Genomic DNA, 20,686 nt, shown 5'->3' with positions numbered 1-20,686 from the left:
TCTCTGCTTTCTTTTCTTTTTCTCTTTTCCCATTTCTCTCCTTTTTTTCTGTTGGTTTTTTATTTCTCTTGAGCTTTCTTTACTACTCTCTAGTCTCTCTTTTCATCTTCTTTCTCCCTCGTTGTGTGTGTGTGTGTGTGTGTGTGTGTTTATTTATTACTATTTTCCCCTTCTATAATTCTATTTTACTGTCACTTCTCAGATATTATACACTTTTTCTTGGAGCTGTCTCTTTTAAAATTAGTTTTCTCCTTTAGTATTTTTTTTTATTACTGTTTGCTTAATTGCTTTAATTTTTTGTGTGCGTGTGTATATTTTCTTTTTGTCCCACCTGAAAAACAGACAGAATCCATACACAACCCAAACACAACTGTGCCCTCTGAAGCTCTGTCCATCAGTTCCTATTATAACCTGATCAGAAGTCAACACCAGCTAAAGCCACCCAAAACTGAATGCTTGGATGATGAACTGAGAACTGGGCACACATTTCCATTTTCTAATTATACCCACCACATCAGCAGTTTGAAACTACTAGCCGCTCTGCGGGAGAAAGATGAGGCTTTCTGCTCTCGTAAAAATTTACAGCCTCAGAAACCCTGTTTAGGGTTGCTATGGGTCGGAACCGACGCGACGGCACATAACAACAACAATTATACCCACCAGGAGGCAAATGATGAGAAACTAAGAATACACCAACATAAAATCATTAATTAAATACAAGCACAATGACACCACGATGTCTCAGAGACATTAGACCATTTCAGTTCACATGATGAAACAAGAGAAAGCGGTTCAAGCAAATGTCCAAGATGCAGAGCCACAAAATGTTTCTGAGATTTACCTTTACGAGAACAGAGAGCCTCATCTTTCTCCTTCAGAGTGACTACTAAATTCAAACTACCGATCTTGCAGTTAACAGCCTAGCTCATAATCCACTAGGCTCCTTCATTAATCATTTGTTGTTGTTAAGTGCCACCGAGTTGGTTCCGACTCATCGTAACCCTGTATAAGGTTTCCGAGGAGTGGCTGGTAGATTTAAACAGCCGATCTTGCAATTCAAACTGAGTGGAATTTGTTGGTCTCAAAGGGATGGATATTGTATGAGAACATTATGGTGCAAAGTCAAGAAAATGTTTTCATGGTATTATATAAACATTCTATGATGGTGACCAGGCAAGGTTGAAGGAGAAGTCAAAACATAATTAAGAGGGAGGTCAGCAAAAAATGATGAAAGTCAAGGAAGACATTGGGAGAAGTCCAAGAGTTAAAATTAAGAGACATAAATACTGTTATATACACAGTTCTGAAATAATGGAGATTTATGAAACCATCAGCTGTTCCATGGGAGAAAGATGAGGCTTTCTGCTCCCATAAAGATGTACAGCCTCGGAAACCCTATACAGGGTCGCTATGAGTCAGAACTGACTCCACGGCACATCACCACCACCACGAGTAGATACATGGTTAGATACACAGCAGGCACAAAAGGTGTGGAAAGGAGAGTAGGAGCATGTCCAATAGTATATATATAGGTTTGACAGGGTATTTGTAAAAGTATGCTTACGTTTGCTGCAAATATACACATGAATGTGTTGAAGCATACAGGGGGTAAAGTTATGTAAACGTCTTAGATATAACCAATCACCTTGGAAGAATGAGTCACAGGGTCTGAAAACTCAGGACCATGGTCTTGGGGGACCAACAAGGTCACCTGGCATAACACAGTCCAAAAAGATGATGTTCTCCAGCCTATATTCTACTTTGGTGTGTAGCCACTGGGGCCTTAAAATCTCAGGAGCGGCTATCTAAAGTGCAACTATTAGTCTCTCTCTGTCCAGAGGAAAGACCAGAGAAAAAAGTTGAAATGCACAGAAATAATTATTCTGATGGACGTAAGGACAACATAAACATCAGTCTCCAAGACCCTGAGACCAGAAGATCTAGATAGTGCCTGGCTACCATTAACGACTTCTCTGAAAGAAATCACATTAGAAGGTCCTTCCTTGAAAGAACGTAAGAAAACTGTGGCCCCGAATGCAAAACCAAAAAGCAAAACAAGACCAGGCTTCTTGATTGGGTAGACACGGATGGAATTCCTGAAACTATGGCTATTAGTCACCCTTCAGGTCTGGAAATGAACTCATTCCCATAGCTCAACTTTCAGTCAAACAATAAAAGCGGGGTTAGGATAACACTCGGGAGGTACACATACCTTAAGAGTAATCAACCATTTGATATCAAAAGGGCAGCCAGCATTTACCCAAGGACAAATTTCCGAAGTATTAGGAAAGAAGGAGGAATGGAAACAGGAAATAGGGGAGGAAGTAGGATCAATGATGTTATACATACTGTGGGGATTGCAAACTGTGTATGAGTTGTTGAATGGAAGAGTGATCTGATCTATACCCAATTAACAATAAAAAGTTATGCATTAAGCATGTTGTTGTTGTTAAGTGCCATCAAGTCAGTTTAGGGTTTCCAAGGAGCAGCTGGTGGGTTAGAATTGCAGACCTTGTGGTTAGCAGTCCAGTACCACACTGGGACTTTATATTAAGCATTGTTGTTGTTGTTATCTGCCGTGGAGTCGGTTCCGACTCATAGCGACCCTGTACAGGGTTTCCGAGGCTGTAAATCTTTACGGGAGCAGAAAGCCTCATCTTTCTCCCATGGAAGAGCTGGTAGTTTCGAACTGCTAACCTTATGGTTCACAGCCCGATTCATAACTATTATGCTCCTTGTATAATTCCTGAATTACAATAAAGAGGGAAACACATAACTTAGAAAACTTGCAACTGAAAAATAATTTCAAAGGAAAAACAATCTGATCAGCACCATGTGACACACACCAAAAAGCTAAGGGCAGAAAGCCACAAATCCTTGCAAATCAATCTAGGCATCACTTACTGTTGGGCCAAGAGCAGAAGAAGATATCATCCACAGAACTCATTTAAGGAAAATTCTCACCAAAATGATCCATCAAACAACAAATTTACCATAACAAAGATCTCAAGCATAGGGCAAGACAAAACAAACAAATAAAAAAACCAAAACTGAAGTTTACGTTTTAAATCTCTAGTTAAATAACTCAAGTATTGCTTTTTATTCACCTATAATAACTCCTAAAAACCTTACAATTTCACAAAAAGCCATAGAACTGTTTTTGTTTAATAAACTAATAATTTTAAAATGTTTATGCATTATATTATGAATTATGTAGGACATGTTCCCAAGGCAAGAAATATGCCAAAATTTATTTAGGGTAAACTGATATGTCAGTAATGTTCATCTAATATTAGATACCCAGCACATAATAGTATGTCATGACTACATTATTTCAAATAATAACTTAATCAGAACTTTATTGTCTTCAAAACCTAGCATCATTAACAGAAATAATTTGAACTGAAGAATACACTCCATATTACTATTAAAATATTTAAGGGCTTAATTATATCTTAGTATGTTCTTACTATACACTGACTATTTAATAACATGTCTCTTAATTATTATGCATTACAACTTTAAAATTAAGATTACTATATCTAGAAATACTTTATCGAAAGTTTAACTAACTTTAGTTTTGTGTTACTTTTGTGATTCCAATAATGGCTTTTACTTTTAGAAATTATTGTTGTACATGGATAAACCTGAAGGACATTATGCTGAGTGAAGTAAGTCAATCACAAAAGGAAAAATATTGTATGAGACCAAATATTGTAAAACCCCCAAAAGGTATTCATACTAAAAGAAACATTCTTTGATGGTTTCCAGGAGTGGGAGGGAAGGGAGAGTATGCACTGGCTAAAGGGTTGTTGTTAAGTGCAATCGAGTAGGTTCCAACTCATAGTGACCCTGTCTAGGGTTTCTGAAGAGCAGCTGGTGGGTTTGAGCTGCCAACCCTGTGGTTTTCAGTCCAGTGCTGATGCTATAGCAACACACCACAGTTAACGCAGGTGATGAGGAGAGCAATATACAAGAACGGGAGGCCAATCAATGTATAAGCAGAGGGAGGTTGGCAGAAGAAATGATGGAAATAGGTAAAGACACAGGGAGGGATAGAGATAACTAGTGATATATACACAACTTTGGAACAGCAGTGTTCTGTCCTGTGTGTAGCTACATGGACAGAGACACTGATTGAACAGGTATAAGAGGAAGAATGGGATATAGATAGCTAGATATGTATATACAAGCCCAGGAGCTCTGGTAGCGTAGTGGTTACGAATCAGGCTGTGAACCGCAAGGTCAGCTGTTTGAAACTACCAGCTGTTCCGCAGGAGAAAGATGAGGCTTTCTGCTCCCGTAAAGATTTACAGCCTCGGAAATCCTGTACAGGGCCGCTATAGGTCCAAACCGACTCCACAACACATAACACCACCAACAACAAATAAACAGCCCACAAATACATAAGAGTTTGAAAGAGGATATTTGTACATGGTATGTGGAGCTGTGGATTAATGCGCTGGACTGCAAGGTTGATTTGAACCGCAAGGTCAGTGGGTCAAGTTCACTAGCTGCTCCTTGAAAATCCTATACAGGGTCGCTGTGAGTCGGAAACGACTCGATGACACTTAACAACAACAACCACAAGGATGAAGCGGGCTAACTGTTGTTGCATGGATGGGATCTCAATCATTGAGATGAAACTAAATAAATGATTTGTTGAATGTACAACTAATGATCTTGTCTGTAAACCTTGACTGAATTTAAAAAAATTGTTATAAATTAAACATAATCATCTTTAAGTTTTGTCATCTACAGAAAAATTTCACTTGACCAATCACTGAAAACACTCTACCAAAAAGTTTAAACAAATATGGACTATATCAGACTGATAAAAAGAACTAAAACATTTTATATGTGGATGCCATCCAACGAAACCATTTTCTATTTCAAAAACCTTCATGAAAAATGAATAAAATTTTGAAACTGCTGCTAATCGAAAATTACATGGAACTAAAATAAACTATGGAGTACTGGTGTGGCGCTGTGGGCTAACGTGCCGGACTGCAAGTCAGTTTGATCAACAAGCTTGGCAGTTCAAGCTAATCAGCAGCTCGTTGGAAACCCTATACAGGGTCGCTATGGGTCGGAACCGACTCGATGGTACTTAACAACAGCAACAACAAAATAAACTATGTAAGACTGAAAAACAAAAGAATGACTCTAAAGTTTATACAAAAAATATTCAATGTTTTCTTTTTTCTAAAGTTAATAAATCTTTCCCCTTTCCTCTTTTTTTTTTTTTATTAATGTTTTATTGTGGATTATATGATAGTTTACATGGGGGAACTTTAGTTTTACATTCATTCCATCGTGTATCATCTCATTGCCATGGTTCCAATCCCCTCCATGCATCATCAACCACCCAAAGGGTATATTCCAGAAACAATTCCCCCTCCTCCCCCCAGTTTTCGGCCCACAGTCCCTTTCCCTCTCTGGGTCCAAAGTCCCCAGTCACTTCATCACTCCCTGTCATCATCTCTGCCTCCATCTCAGGCATCTCTGTTTCTCTGGGTAGGGTCCCGCTCTCGGCTCTTCTCTATTGATGGTCCCAGAGGTCTCCACTCCTATCCTGGAGATTTAATCACTCCCTTCCTTGTTACAAAACTTCTACCTTTGCATTTCCAACTCTCATAGTCAGTCCTGATAAGCATTATTCACTACAGTATCATGAGTTACCCATCTGTATCTCCTTTCATGAGCTCCGCCCAGACAGAATGAATAGTACCTACTGGAGAAGATTCTGCTTTCCGCCATGCACTAGGTTCCCTCTTGAAAGCTTGTAAGCCAGTCACTTCTTGCCTTTGTAGTCCCCCCTCCCCATTTGAGTATCCAATGTCTAAGCTGCCCTTCTCTGTCCACTCTGTGTGTGGGGATGTGTGTGAATGTTTGTTGCTGTGAGGATTTGTTCCCTCCTCTTTTTTTAAAGAATAATGTTTTATTGTGAATTATGTGATAGTTTACATGGGAGAACATTAGTTTTACATTCATCCTATCATATAGCATCTCATTGCCATGGTTACAATTCCCTCCATGCATCATCAACCAACCAAAGGGTATATACACTACAAGCCTCTTTTTAATGCAAAATCCACCATTTCAATGACTAAGCACATTGTTAATCTCAGGATAGCCTATGGATTGAAAGATGTTGTTGTTGTGAAGTGCAGTCGAGTCGGTTCCAACCCATAGCGACCCTGTATAGGGTTTCCGAGGAGCAGCTCGTGAGCTTGAACCGCCGACCTTGCAGTTCAAACTGCTTTGCAGTCTGGCGCATTAACCCACAGCGCCACACCATATTCAAGATATCTGAAATGAATCCACCTGGAAACTCCAAGGAACAAATACTAAAAGAGCTTGAGCAAAGTGAAAACATTTATAAACATATATACAGAGTCCTTCAAAATCAAATGGCCTTCCCAAACCAAACCAGATCCACTACTGTTGAGTAGATTACGGAAGGTGATTGTCAGGCCTTCCTCCCGAGGAGCCACAGGATGTGCTCGAACCACCGAACTGACGACCTTTTGGTGAACAGCCCAGTCATTCCAGCGTCGCGCAAACATGGCCCCTTGGCTGGCGTTCACTGGACTTTAAAGACTCGGCCCTGGCAGCACTAGGGCGCCACTGCTATTCAGCTGGGACCATCTGCCTGGATAACCATTGTCCCATTTTAATGGCCTCCTCCCAACCAAGTGCCTGTCTTCCCAAGTCCCCGCTTTGGGGGTCAGGTTCTGGGGTAGGGGAGCCCCAATAAACGCCCTCCCTACCTGAAAAACGTCGTCCACCCCCTGAACTAGCAAAGTTCTTTTCGAAACGATATCAAATTGACCTTCGAATCAAGGTCATCCATCCATGACAACCAGAAATCCCACCGCATCGGCACAAGATGCGGCTGCCTCTCCTGGGCCTTCTTTGACAACTCCATCGCCCCTTTGGCCAGAACCATTTCTCGGGGCCTCTAACTCTGGGTTACCTCCCGCACAAACGATGGCGCCACCCGGGCCTACCCCACCCACCTCCCCCCCTTGCCCCCCAGGCCTGGGTCCCCGAGAGGAGGGCGCCTCCAGGGGAAGGCCCTTGGGGATGGGGAGTACCTTTTGAGTACACTCTCTGCTGAGGCTGCGCCTGTTCTAAGGCGTTCCCTCTCCTCCAGAAGTTGTTCAGATTCCTGACCATACAGCGCAAAAAGGTACCAACTAGCCACCAGGAAACACAAGGCGGGAATCCTGTCTCTGTCTCAGTCGTGGCCTCGGCCTCGGCCTCGGCCTCATGGCTGCCCTCTGATTCCAGTAACTGCTCAGGGAGCATGCCTCTCCTCCTCAGCCTCTGTGCGGCTCTCACACAGACGCTGTTGTGACAATGACGACGACGACGACGACGACGACAACGACAAGAGCTACCACCTGAGGTGGGCGCTTTTTCCCCTGTGGGTCTCAGCACACGCCCCACCTCCCTGCTGAACACCAGCCAATGGTGGGGCAGCGTGCGAAATGTCGACCACTAAGAGGTTTCGAGCCAGACGACCAATGTCGTGGCTCCTACCATCAACGAAGAGGGCGGGAACATAGTTGGCCTGAGGATAAGGATTCCTGTAGAAGCCTAGATTATGGGACTGAAAAGATTGAGGGGCATCGCTCTGGGGTTCTTCCAGGCTGGAATTGGGACCAAGTTCTAGCTCCCAAGTGTGTAGGCCCCAAACCTCTTGAGTCAGGGTCCTTCTCTCTCTCTTTTTAAAAACAATCTGGGTATCCTCCTTGGCGTTGAGAATTCAAAAGCAAGGTCTATTGTACACTGCTAAGGAGCTCTGGTAGCGTAGTGGTTACGAATCGGGCTGCGAACCTCAAGGTCAGTAGTTCGAAACTACCATCCAGCTGTTCCGCGGGAGACAGATGAGGCTTTCTGCTCCCGTAAAGATCTATAGCCTTGGAAACCCTGTACAGGGTCGCTATGGGTCGGAACCGACTCGATGGCACTTAACAACAATTGTACACTGCTAGATTGTACTGACATTGTGGAAAAGACAAGTGTCACCTCCACTACGGCCTTACAGCACTGCTGTTAAGTGCCTCGATGCGGTTTCGACTCAGAGAGCTCCTATATATGATTTCCAAGGCTTTACAGCTTCGAGGAAGGAGCTCTGGTTAGCGTAGTGGTTACGAGTCGGGCTGCCAACCTCAAGGTCAGCAGTTCGGAACTACCAGCGGTTCACGGGAGAAAGATGAGGCATTCTGCTCCCGTAAAGATTTACAGCCTCGGAAACCCTGTGCAAGGTCACTATGAGTCGAAACCTATTCCACGGTACTTAACAAAAACAATACGGTACTTAACAACAACAACAGCTTCGAGGGAGCAGAAAGCCTCATAATTTCTCCCTCAGGGTGTCTGGCAGGCTGGAACTGTGGATCTTGTCCTTAGCAGCCCAGTGCTTATGGAGCCACCACGCTCCAGCCTGGACCTAATTCGACTCGGAAATTCAGGCCTACCGCGGTTTTATAGCAAAGCACTTCTTGGAGAAACGGGATTTGGCTCTGAGCAGCTTGGTTCCATAAACAAAGTGTTACACTGAACCTGAGGTTGAATACCTATTGAATGGAGACAGCCATCTGTCTTCCTCTCTTCCTTCATTCAAGAAGCCCTCAGGGACGGAGATGTATCATAATTTGGTAGCAGTTAATGGAGGAGTTCCTTAGGCAATCAGTTAAAATAATTCTCAGCATTTCATTTCTTGTTTAACTTATCAGAAAATTCAAAACTGGAACTACCTTTCGTCACAATTTCCAGTTAATTTCAAGTTAATCAGGATCTTTCAAAGTCAAGTATATTACCTTGTATATACCAGATTTACAATCAAATGAGTTGCTGACTCAGGTTGATTACTGGAGCTTAAACAGTGTGACACATCATGTTAAGAACATGAGTGTGATGCACAGACTGTCCAGGTTACAATTCATCAGGTGAGCTTTAGCCTTGGTGCTGTTTCCAGGTCATCCCTTTACTAACTCTTTTAGGGAACAAACTCAGTGTGATGAGCATAGCCCATGAATTGCAAATGAGAAGGTTCCAGTAACAAGAATTCCCCAGGAATGGATGAACTGGTCTGTCTAGTCCCTGCTCCTGATTGAATCTGATCATGGCTAAGTCCCTCTGAAGTGCTGTTAGGAATATTTACAAGGGACACACAGTTCCAAAGCCAGAAACAATAAAAAGGGGTTTCCATTCTTGGCTGAATCTTTCCAGTAGAGCTTCAGAGGACATTCAAATACAGCAGCCTTCTCCCATTCATTCCCATCAACCCCCAACAACATGGCACAATAAACCGATTTCTCCATCCTCAGGCTGTAGGGCTTTCTTGTCATGCTTTCTCCCCCCCGTCCCTACTCCTTAAAGTCCTAAAGAGAAAAAAGTCTAATCTGGCCATGGAGTAATCTGGTATGGGCACTGAATGAGGGTGCCTGTCTGTGTCAGTAATCCTGACCCTGTTACACACCTTTTCTGTAGTTAAGTGCCATCAAGTTGCTTACAACTCATAGGGATGCTATATAGGGTTTATGAGCAGTGGGTCATGGGTTTGAACTGACAAACTGGAGGTATTTAAATAAATATCACCTTTACTTTACTTACTAAACACACACAAACACACACTCATGATGCAATTAATTTTCAGATTCTCAGCATTCACATACTATGTTTCATTTGGTTTATGCTCAAACTTTTCCTGAACCAATCAACAATAAATTGGAGTTGTAAATAAAGCAAATAATTGACAGGTTTTTTTATTACATAGAATGCATTTTGTATCCCATTTAAAAATATTACAGAGATATGAGGGGGCTTTAGAAAATTCATGGAAAAATCCATTATCTTTTCACTCTATTTTCCCCTGAGCTTTTTGAAGAAAGTCCTTTTGTACCTCGATTGTAAAGTTCTTTAGGACAGAGATTTATGTCTGCTTAGTTTGCTACCAATTCTTCAACGCTAAGATCAACACATGGAAGCCGAATCATTTTTGTTGTTAAATAAGAACTATGTAGTAGATGTTGATGTATGCCGTCGAGTCAATTCTGACCCATAGAGACTCTGTATAGGGTTTCCAAGGAGCAGCTGGTGAGCTTGAACCGTCAACCTTGTGGTTCAAACCGACCCCGCAGTCCAGCGCATTAACCCGCAGTGCCACACCACGAGTTTGTTGTTGTTGTTAGGTGCCATCGAGTCGGTACCGACCCATAGCGACCTTATGCACAGCAGAACGAAACACTGCCCGATCCTTGGCCAACCTCACTACTGTTGCCATGCTGCCATCGAAGCTGCCACATGGCCAATCCATCTCTTTGGGGGTCTTACTTGTTTTCTCTGACCCTCCACCTTACCAAACATGATGTCCTTTTCCAGCGACTAGTCCCTCCTGACAATATGTCCAAAGTATGAGAGACGAAGTTTGGCCATCCTGGCCTCCAAGGAGCACTCTGGCTGCACTTCTTCCAAAACGGATCTATTGGTTCTTTTGTCAGCATATGGCACTTTCAATATTCTCCTCCAAAACCGTAACTCAAAAGCATCGATTCTTCTAAGGTCTTCCTTATTCACTGTCCAACTTTTGCATGCATATGAGGTTATTGCAAATACCATGGCTTGGGTATATATAGTAAATATTCATATAGTAAATATTCAGTCATGATGCTTAAGATAACTAACTCTGAGAAATTTATTATGAAGGAAATACATTGGTGTTTTGTGTTTTTTTATTTGTTTGTTTGCTTTAACTCTTTCACCGACTCCAGTGGTTAGATTTTTGGGGAAAAAAAATTATGTATTTAAATTTTTTTCAATGAAGTCTTAAATTTATAAATAGTAGACCATATTTCATCAAATCTACAATTGGTGTTAAGTACCATGGAGTCGGTTCCGATTCACAGGGTTTCGGAGCTGCAAATCTTTACAGGAGCAGAAAGCCTCATTTTTCTCCCACGGAACAGCTGGTAGTTTCGAACTGCTGACCTTGAGGTTAGCAGCCCGATTTGTAACCACTATGCTACCAAATCACACCCATTATTTTGTGGCTTCCTGGTGTAGAGCTATAGGATCAGTACTAGACTGCGAAGCACATGGTCTACAGTTACCCCCCTCCCCCCCAGTTACTCCTCGGAAATCCTTTGTAGGGTCTCTATGAGTTGGAACCAACTGGACCCAGGCACTTACTAAAAAGAAGAACGTTTAAAACAATGATCATTTGAATGATGATGCCATTGATTGTAACATGTATCTTGCTTCAAGTATGTTGAAATTCAGGGAATAATATGTATCTTAGAATTGATAGAATATGGTATTACAAGAAGATCCCTGGTGGCACAGGGGCTAAAGTGCTTTCCTGCTCATTGAAAGGTCAGCAGTTTGAACCCACCGGCAGCACCTCGGGAGAAAGATGTGGCAGTCTGAGTCTGTAAAGATCACAACCTTGGAAACACTATGGGGCAGTTCTACTCAAGCCCACAGGATCACTGTTAAGTTGGAAATGACCCCAAGATGATGGGTTTAGTATTACAGGTAGTTTTGTTGTTGTTGTTAGGTGCCACCGAGTAGGTACCGACTCATAGCGACCCCTATGTACAACAGAACGAAGCACTGCCTGGGCCTGGGCCAACCCCACAATTGTTGCCACACCGGAGCCCATTGATGCTGCCACTTTGCCAGGGACTACAAAAATCACATGCAATTTTACTACTCTACAACAAAGCATGATCATTTTTGCATAGTCTCTGCATCCATTCTTTATTATATATATAAATGTTGTTAAGTGTCATTGAGTCAGTTAATTTTTTTATTATGAAAAATTCAAGTACATATAAAGATGAGAGAACCACCATTTACCCACGCTCATGTTTCAACATTTATAAACTAATGACCAATTTTGCCTAATCTCTATTACCTCTAACTCCCCAACCATTAACTTTTGGCATATCTTTCCCATTAGAATGCATATTCATTCTAAAGAGCAAGGACTATGTTTGTCTTGTATACTATTTTATCTCTAGCACCTAGGACAATGTCTAGCATATAAAACCCAAACCAACCAAACCCATTGCCTCAAGTCGGTTGCAACTCATAGCGACCTATAAACAGGACAGAGAGGAACTGCCCCATAGGGCTCCCAAGGTTGTATTTACAGAAGCAGACTGCCACATCTTTCTCTTGTGAAGTGGCTGGTGGCTTCATATTGCTCACCTTTCTGCTAGCAGTCAAATTCTTCAACCACTGTGCCACCATGGCTCCTTGCCTATCTCATGTTGTTGTTGTTGTTAAGTGTCAACAGTTCTGACTCATATATAGAGTGTATATATATATATACACTCTCTCTCTCTATATATAACTCATATACAATGTCCTTATATAGGGTTTCCTGGGAGCGACTGGTGGATTTGAACCACATATCTTGTTGTGGTTAGCAGTCCAGTGCTTGTCCTATAGCACCACACCAGGATTCCTGTCTAGAACATCGTTTTGTTGTTAAGGTCATTGAGTCAGTTTCGACTCATAGCAACTCTGTATAGGGTGTCCGAGGAGTGGCTGGTGAGCTTGAACCACCGATCTTGTAGTTCAAACCGACTTTGTAGTCCAGCGCATTAACCCACAGCACCACACCAGGACTCCATTGTTGTTGTTGTTATGTGCCGTGGAGTCGGTTTCAACTCATAGCGACCCTGTACAGGGTTTCCGAGGCTGTAGATCTTTACAGGAGCAGAAAGCCTCATCTTTCTCCCATGGAACAGCTGGGAGTTTTGAACTGCTGATCTTGCGGTTCGCATTCCAATTCGTAACCACTATGTTACCAGAGATATTACATTCATTTTGCTGGCTGAATAGATTTATTTATAGAAAATGTACATTTTCCTAGAAAAACATAATTTATCTAAAATAACTGAAAATCATAGAAAGCCTTAATAGTCTTATGACCATCAAATTAACACTTAACAATTTTCTAACAAAATAAATAAGCTCCTATGGTTTTACATGTAAGCTGACAAACACTTAAGGATTGGCTGACTTCATTTGACACACATTCTTTCAGGAAATAAGAGGATGCACTCCCCCAAGGAGCTCTGGTAGCTTAGTGGTTACGAATCGAGCTGCTAATTTCATAGTCAGCAATTCTAAACTACCAGCTGTTCTACGGGAGAAAGATGGGGCGTTTTGCTCCCGTAAAGATTTATAGCCTCAGAAACCCTTTACAGGGTCTCTATGAATGGGAACCAACTCCACGGCACACAACAACAACAACTTCCCAACTGGGAGTCCTGGTGTGGTGCTGTGGGTTAATGCACTGGACTTTCAAGTCATTTGGAACCATAAGGTTGGAGGTTCAAGCTCACCAGTCTCTCCTCGGAAACCCTATACAGGGTCACTATGGGTCGGAATCGACTCGAGGGCACTTCACAACAACAACAATCACTCCCCTACTCACTGATGAGGCCAGCATAGGTTTGAACTCAAAACCTGACAAGAAAAGATGACAACGAAATTATAGACCAATCTCAGTCACAAGCATAGATGAAAATATCCTGAAAGAAACATAATCAAATAAAATACACAGTTATATAAAGGTAACAATACTTCATAGTTTCATGTTAGAAATCCTATCTGTACATGGGTAGAATGTGACCTAGATTCCCCACACATTGATTCTGTTATGAATGGAACTGCCTGATCTTCATAAGAATGTCTGGGATCCTAGTCTGTTGTAGGTGTTTCCTCAGGTACTATTTCCAACTCTGTTCTCAGAAATATATTCAAGTACTTCATTCTGTATGAGTCACTTAGCTTTATGAATTTGTGAGTTCTTCAGGGCAAGAACTTTTGTTAGGGAAAGAGCTTTCTTTCTGAGATCCCATTACCCTTAAGGCAACCTTAAGTTACTCTGAAAACATAAAAATGACAAAGGTTGAGTGGAGTGAAGGAATCAGCAGCACCTAGCTTGAGCTCTTTGTTAGGTTAAGTAAGTTTTGCATATCGTGTTTTTTCCTATTGAGGCAGCAATAATGTTCCAGATAGAACAAAGCTGATGCCAAAAGAACAAAGTCAACCTGGGTAACAGGTCAAATAGGGGGTTCAACAGTCTAAACGAGGGTGGAGGGATGATGAAGGATGAAGAGATCACTTTATTGTTGTTGTTAAGTGCCGTTGAATTGGTTCTGACCCATAGCGACCCTGTATAAGGTTTCTAAGGAGCGACTGGTGAGCTTGTACCACCGATCTTGCAATTCAAACAGCTTTGCAGTCTGCTCATGAACCCACAGCACCACACCAGGACTCTGAAGAGGTCACTGGGGAGGAAGAAAATGGTTTAGAGAATTCATTCTTTTATTTGTAACTTTTGATTGTTAGTTGAGTGAAGGTTTACAGTACAGATCATCAGTTTTACATTCAACAAATCCAACAGTTCGTTGCATCTCAATGACTGCAATCCCCTTAATGGAACATCACCTGGGCCACTTCTTCTCTGTGCTTCTTGTTGCCATTCCTCCTTCTTTCCTGACCATTCTGAGTTTTGTCCTTAGGGACGAAATTTGGTCTTGAATGGTTGGCCATTCTATGGTGTGCATGCCTTATAGTGTTATTGTCCCTCCAAGGTGCTTATGCATCTATTGCTTGGTTGAAAACTGAGCCAACCGGGTGAGTTCATTTTCAGACCAGAAGGATGACTAAGAGCTATAGTCTTGGGGGTTCCACCAGTCTCCATCTGACCAGTACGCCTGATCTACTTTCTATGATTTTGTTTCCCCCACACACACACCTTTTCTCCCACTCTATTCAGAACCTTCTAATGTGATCCTTTTGAGAGCAGTTGGTAGTGGTTCCTGGCCACCATTTAGTTCTTCTGGTCTCAGGGTCATGGAGACTGATGGTCACGTGGTCTGTTAATCTGTTGGACTAATTGATTGCATGTGTCTTCACTTTACATCACACTTTTTTCCTTTGTGCAGAGAGAGACCTTAGATGGCTGCTTATGACCTTCTATAATCCCAGTCGCTACCCACCAAAGAAGCTCTGGTAGCATAGTGGTTACGAATCAGGCTGCTAATCTCAAAACTACCAGCTGTTCCATGGGAGAAAGACGAGGCTTTCTGCTCCCATAAAGATTTACGGCCTTGGAAAACCTGTCCAGGGTTGCTATGAGTCAGAACTGACTCTATGGCACATGACAACAACAACAACAAAAACCCACCAAAGCAGGATGTAGAATTGTATTAGTGGAATATGTTAAGAGCGTTTTCTCTTAATCTTTTCAATGTTCTCCAAAGACCACCAGAAAAACATCTGTAGTTGAATAAATCGAATTTATTATTTGCTGCAGCCCATGAAAACTCAAATCATGGAGGGGCTGTGGGGCCTCAGAAAGAAGCTGTTAGAAAAGACATAGAATTTGGACTTGAGTTAGGTGCATTTGAGGTTAGTTTAAGGAAGAGGGAGGGGGTTTGCTGTTTTTAGATGCTGTCCAATGCAGGGGTAAGTTTATGATGAGGTATCTTAGTAAATCTTTTGCATGAGAAATGAAGACTAGAAGGATGCTAAAAGTGTAATTGGTAAAGAAGCAACTGCCACTCACAATAGCCAGGAGAGAGGACTTTTGAGCATTTTTATATGTTAGACAATGTTCCTGTTTTGTCTGTGTTTTGATCTGATTATGGAGTGGTCTTGTTTTTGTGTTGAGGCATCCATCACTATTATAGAGTGGCCTTATACGATGTTGATGTTTTGTGAAATGGTTTATGTTCAATAGAATACTGTAGTATGCATGCCAGGCCAGTTCATAGTAACACCAAAGTCTACTTGTAGTATTAGGAGAGTTCCTAAATGCCAAGGGCTGTTTCTCTCATTCTCAACCTTTTGTCAATTGTGGAAGATCCGAGATTTGAGAATTGAATGAAAACCAGAGACATCCTCTGAAGAAAAGTAACTCAATTACTTTTTGCAATCAAATTCAAGGAGTGTTAAGCCCTCATGCCAACCCCAACTATGGACTCCAGGACCACTATTAATGAAGATTCTCAGAGACTGCAAAGATGAGGAAATTCAGGACACTTTCAACTCTGAGTTGATGAATGACTGTTTTTTTTTGGTTGAGGTTTTCTTCTCACTCAGGAAGAAACCTGGTCTTGCCCTAAGAGTGAATCAGGTTTGTATTGTTTCTAAACAATTCCAAAATAGTGCTGGATTCTAGAATTTACCAAAGATGCCCATATATAGATTTGGCACATACCTAATGCCATTCACTAGCTAGCATATTGACATATTCTTAAGGGCTTTTGCATCAATTACTTTAATAATGTCCTTACAACAACAGAGTTTAATATGTCCTTATAATTCTTATTATCTGCATTTTTAAATGACAAAAACGAGGTCAAATCAGTTGTCCAAGTTCATAGAACTATCCAGTTAACAGAGCTGGGAAGGGCATCCAGGACTTTTTGAATCCAAAATCTGGGTATTTAAACCTGTACTGATTCAGCTCAGGTTTCAGAGTTTTCAGAATACTATTTACACATTATTCCTCAGAAACCCTGTACAGGGTTGCTATGAGTAGGGACCAACTCAATAGCACTTAACAACAACAACAACAATTAAGAAAAGTTGTTCAGAAAGGAATTTTCAAGTATTTGCTTCTGGTGGATGGTGGAGATACTGGGACACTCATCTAATATCTGGTTAGGTAAGCAGGATGCCACAGACTTTGGGGTGAGGAGATAGGGCTGTGATGCTCACTTTTTCAATACCTTCGGTTAACATGATGCTTTCTTAAATACATAGCCCTCCAGTTGTAGTTTTCACTTCCGAATGCCCAATTTTCTGCATAATTCTCTGTTCTCTTGCTCACATTTCTCAGAGTACTTGATTTTCCCTGCACATTTCTTTGGGGGAACTTTTTTGGTAGGATCCATATAACAAGTCTTGTTGGCTGACTTGACTCTGGTCAAATAAATTCTCTTACTCTAACACCTGTGGCATGAACAGGTGTATTTCCCATCACAAAAACAACCAACCAATCAACCAATGGGGGGAAAAAAAGGTATGTGAGGATTTCATTCTTCAGTACAATAAGCAGAGTAATTATCTTTAGAAGACCCTGTGGACATCATGTTTCTAACATTGAAATATCTTGTGATCTAATTTTTTAGAATTAAATAGACCTGACAAAGATACAACGCTGCAATTTCTAGATGATGCTGTCATTAGCATCTGTATAACAAGATACTCTAAACCCCTCCTCCAGCTCATGGTCTTCTCATAAACAATCAGGACTTCTAATCAGGGTAAGTAGTTAGGATTTAGAAGTTCATAAAATGGCTAGAGAAGTGAATCTTGGAATAATATTGGACATAATCTGATATACCTTTCTGGGTGTCTGAGAGCTCCTGAATAGAATATGCAGTCCCCTGTCCATTGCAATCCTAGAAGGTCGTGTCAAGAAAGACAAATCAAACCTTAGGGAGTGAAAACACCGTTTCTATTTTAATGGCTCAAACAAGGGAGGAGGTTTGTTGTTCTAATTTTTGGGGGGTGATTTTTTATATTTCTGGACAGGCATAAGCATGTAAGTTACATGATTTTTTGGCAAAGGCCATCTCCACTCTGGGGCTGCTCTTGTCAGCCTCCACAGCCACTTTGAGAGTGTCCCCTCATTGCCGTGTCTCCCCAGTTGTCTCCCAAGTACAAAGCTCAGCATATTTTGGGGACACAGGTTGGGCTTCAAGTATTCATCTGCTTTCTTCTTGTTCCTTGGTTTGGGCATGCTGGGACTGACTTCAGAGTGTCCTTTATCCATGACTCTACAGAGGGTTCTAGGAAGACAGCTCAGAAGATAAACAGAAAGCCTGAAAAAGAAGATGAAACCCACATAACCATGTGTATCCAGGAGTTGTTACCCCACCTCCACCTCTTCCTTCCACTCTGACACCCCAGCCCTACACATACTTGATGTGAAATACCAAGGTTATCATTTCTTGGATCTTGTCATATACAAGGGTCTGTGCCTAGAATTCCTAAATTCTGCTCATTGACAAAATTTCAATGACTAAATCTGTAGTGTGGGTCTTCATATCTTTGTAGGGCAAACTAGCTCTTATGACTGCTCCCACACAAATTCTCTTTGTTTATTTTGAGGGTCATGACTGGTATTGCACTGAATTCTTAGATTAATTTGGGGCAGAAATGATATAAGCATAACAGTTATTTCCTTTTCCAGAAAACAATGGTATATTTTAGTGTCAAAACAGGAAACTCTGTGTGCTGACGACCGGGGGGCAGGCTTGTAGGATATACCCTTTGGTTGGTTGATGATGCATGGAGGGGATTGTAACCATGGCAATGAAACAATATACAATAGGATGAATGTAAAACTAATGTTCTCCCATGTAAACTATCACATAATTCACAATAAAACATTAAAACACACACACATAAACCCCCCCCCCCCAGAAAACTTGTAAAAGCATTTCATGCATATTCCCTTCTGTTTTTAATTATTATAGATGAACGTGTGTTATATACTGGATATATTGTTTATTATTTAATAATTTATTATTAGTGTGATATGCAATACCTCCTTTAATGTGTTTAACTCAGATCCATTTAAGTTATCTGTCAAACCTCTAGGTAATTGACATGGCTTTTCTAAAGAGATAATCACTTAAAAGATAAGAGCAATTTTTACAACTTCCTTATGTTGATAAATTATGGTATATCAATAATGTGAAATAAAATGTAACTATTGAAAAGATGAGGGTGGGTGCCCTCTATGTATTGACATAAAAAGGATCTCTAAGAATTAGTCACTGAAGAATGAAAATTGCAAAACTATATGTATGTTTCATCACATTTGTATCTTTTTCTCATAGTTACCTCTTTGGATAAGAACAAATTTAAAGAACAAGGTCTAGAAAAATGCATTTTTGTTGTTAAGTGCTATCGAGTTGGTTTTGACTCATAGCGACCCTGTCTAAGGTTCCCAAGGAGCGGCTGGTGAGTTTGAACCTCCGACCTTGTGGGACAGACTGACCTTGTGGTCCGCGGTAAACTGCTTTACTGTAGGAGGTGGGGGGACTGTAGGATGCATGGGAAGAGAAAAGAAGGTGGAAGGAACTATCTGCTTTATTTCTAAAACCATGATCTTCACTTGCATTTTCTACGAGTCAATTCTGTAAAATTTGTTTCAATAAAACAAGATTGCTCGGAAGCATAGACTTGACATACAGAGGCACAACCCAATGCAGATTGACCCACACTCATTTTATCAGCCTGTTTTCTCCTGGAGCACAAGAAAGGAAGGAGTGTGGTCCATGGAAAGGCACCAAACCCCCCAAAAGCGCAAGCAAACAAACAAACAAACAAATTCTCACCCAGTAGGGAGAGAACTCATGACACCCATTCTTCAGTCTCTTCCAGCTCCTCTGGGCCTCACTGTTTTACAAGTAGTGGCAAAATAACACCACCAGCATTGCCAGACCCCACTGAGGTATGTCTGCCTGCCAGGCCCTTCTCAAAGGGCTTTATATACAGCACTCCTCTCAACCTCTTAATAGCACCAGGAGGTGGGTGCCACTATCATTCTCATTTTTGCCAGGGCAGGACAAGCAGGCACAGAAAGGGTGCATCACTGGTCCAAGGTCACACAGCTAGTATGCAGCTAAACCAGAATGCAAATCCAATTGCTGTTGTTGTTAAGTGCCATAGACCCATAGCCAATTAGTCTGGTGTCAAATCTCCAATCTCCCACCCCTTCACAATGCTGCCTCCTACTGGACCTCCGGGAAGGCAAATGAATGACTTGTTCCTCCCCAATTTCTTTGGCTACTGAATGTACGATTAGAGTGCCTTGGCATGGTTATATGGGGAAGGAGGGATCCTGGATGACTGAGCCTTCTTGTCCACTCATGACAAGGGTTGCACAATCTGGATTCCTCTTATAAGTCTCAATTTGTGCCTCAATTCCTTTAGTTGCCACATGGGAATGAATGGGACAGCCAGTGTGGGGTCATGCCAAATACCATCATAAGTCATTTCAGTTCCTCAGAAAAACAGCACTATAAAAAATAACGCCCTGCCCTTACTGTCAACCCTCTGACTTGCTGTAAAAATCTATGTTCTACCTCTAAAAAATACCCTCAGATGTATCAAAGGTTTTGAAATTAATATGTCATGAGAAGTTCAACTACTTACAACCAAAATTTCAATGATTAAACAGTTATGATGTGCATCGTGGGCTATTTAGGTAGTAATTTCAGAGCCATGGCCAAGGCTGGTGCCAGAAATGGAAGACAAGTCAAGAATCCTACCTGGAACTGAGTTCTCTTGAAACTCTCCTTGGGGAATTAGATCTTGAGGTAAAAATTACTGACCATTCTCCATTTAACCTGTTGAAACACAATAAATATTGTTAGTAAATTTTGGTAACTAATCCCATAGGAACCCTGGTAGCGTAGAGGTTACGAATTGGGCTAAGAACCTTAAGGTCAGCAGTTCGAAACTACCAGCTGTTCTGTGGGAGAAAGATGAAGCTTTCTACTCCCGTAAAGATTTACAGCCTCGAAAACCCTGTACAGGGTCGCTATGAGTCGGAACCGACTCCATGGCATATAACCACCAATCCCATAGGAGTTTTAGTCCAGAGATTTTTCACAAACTGGAGAAG

General features: G+C 41.5%; 1 protein-coding gene across 1 annotated transcript in view; it reads right to left on the bottom strand.

Annotated features, from left to right (window-relative positions):
- The window catches only part of LOC102820631 (putative helicase Mov10l1-like), a 65,643-nt gene extending 59,074 nt beyond the window's left edge, over positions 1-6,569 (bottom strand). The window contains exon 1 of the mRNA XM_006877448.1: positions 6,434-6,569. Coding sequence (XP_006877510.1) covers positions 6,434-6,569 — 136 coding nt within the window. The remainder of the gene's footprint in view (positions 1-6,433) is intronic.
- Positions 6,570-20,686: the final 14,117 nt, after the last annotated feature.

This window comes from Chrysochloris asiatica, unplaced genomic scaffold (assembly GCF_000296735.1).
Source record: "Chrysochloris asiatica unplaced genomic scaffold, ChrAsi1.0 scaffold00498, whole genome shotgun sequence".
Classification (NCBI taxonomy): Eukaryota; Metazoa; Chordata; class Mammalia; order Afrosoricida; family Chrysochloridae; genus Chrysochloris; species Chrysochloris asiatica.
Note: the sequence above shows the minus strand (reverse complement) of the source record. Positions and strands in the feature narration are given on the sequence as shown.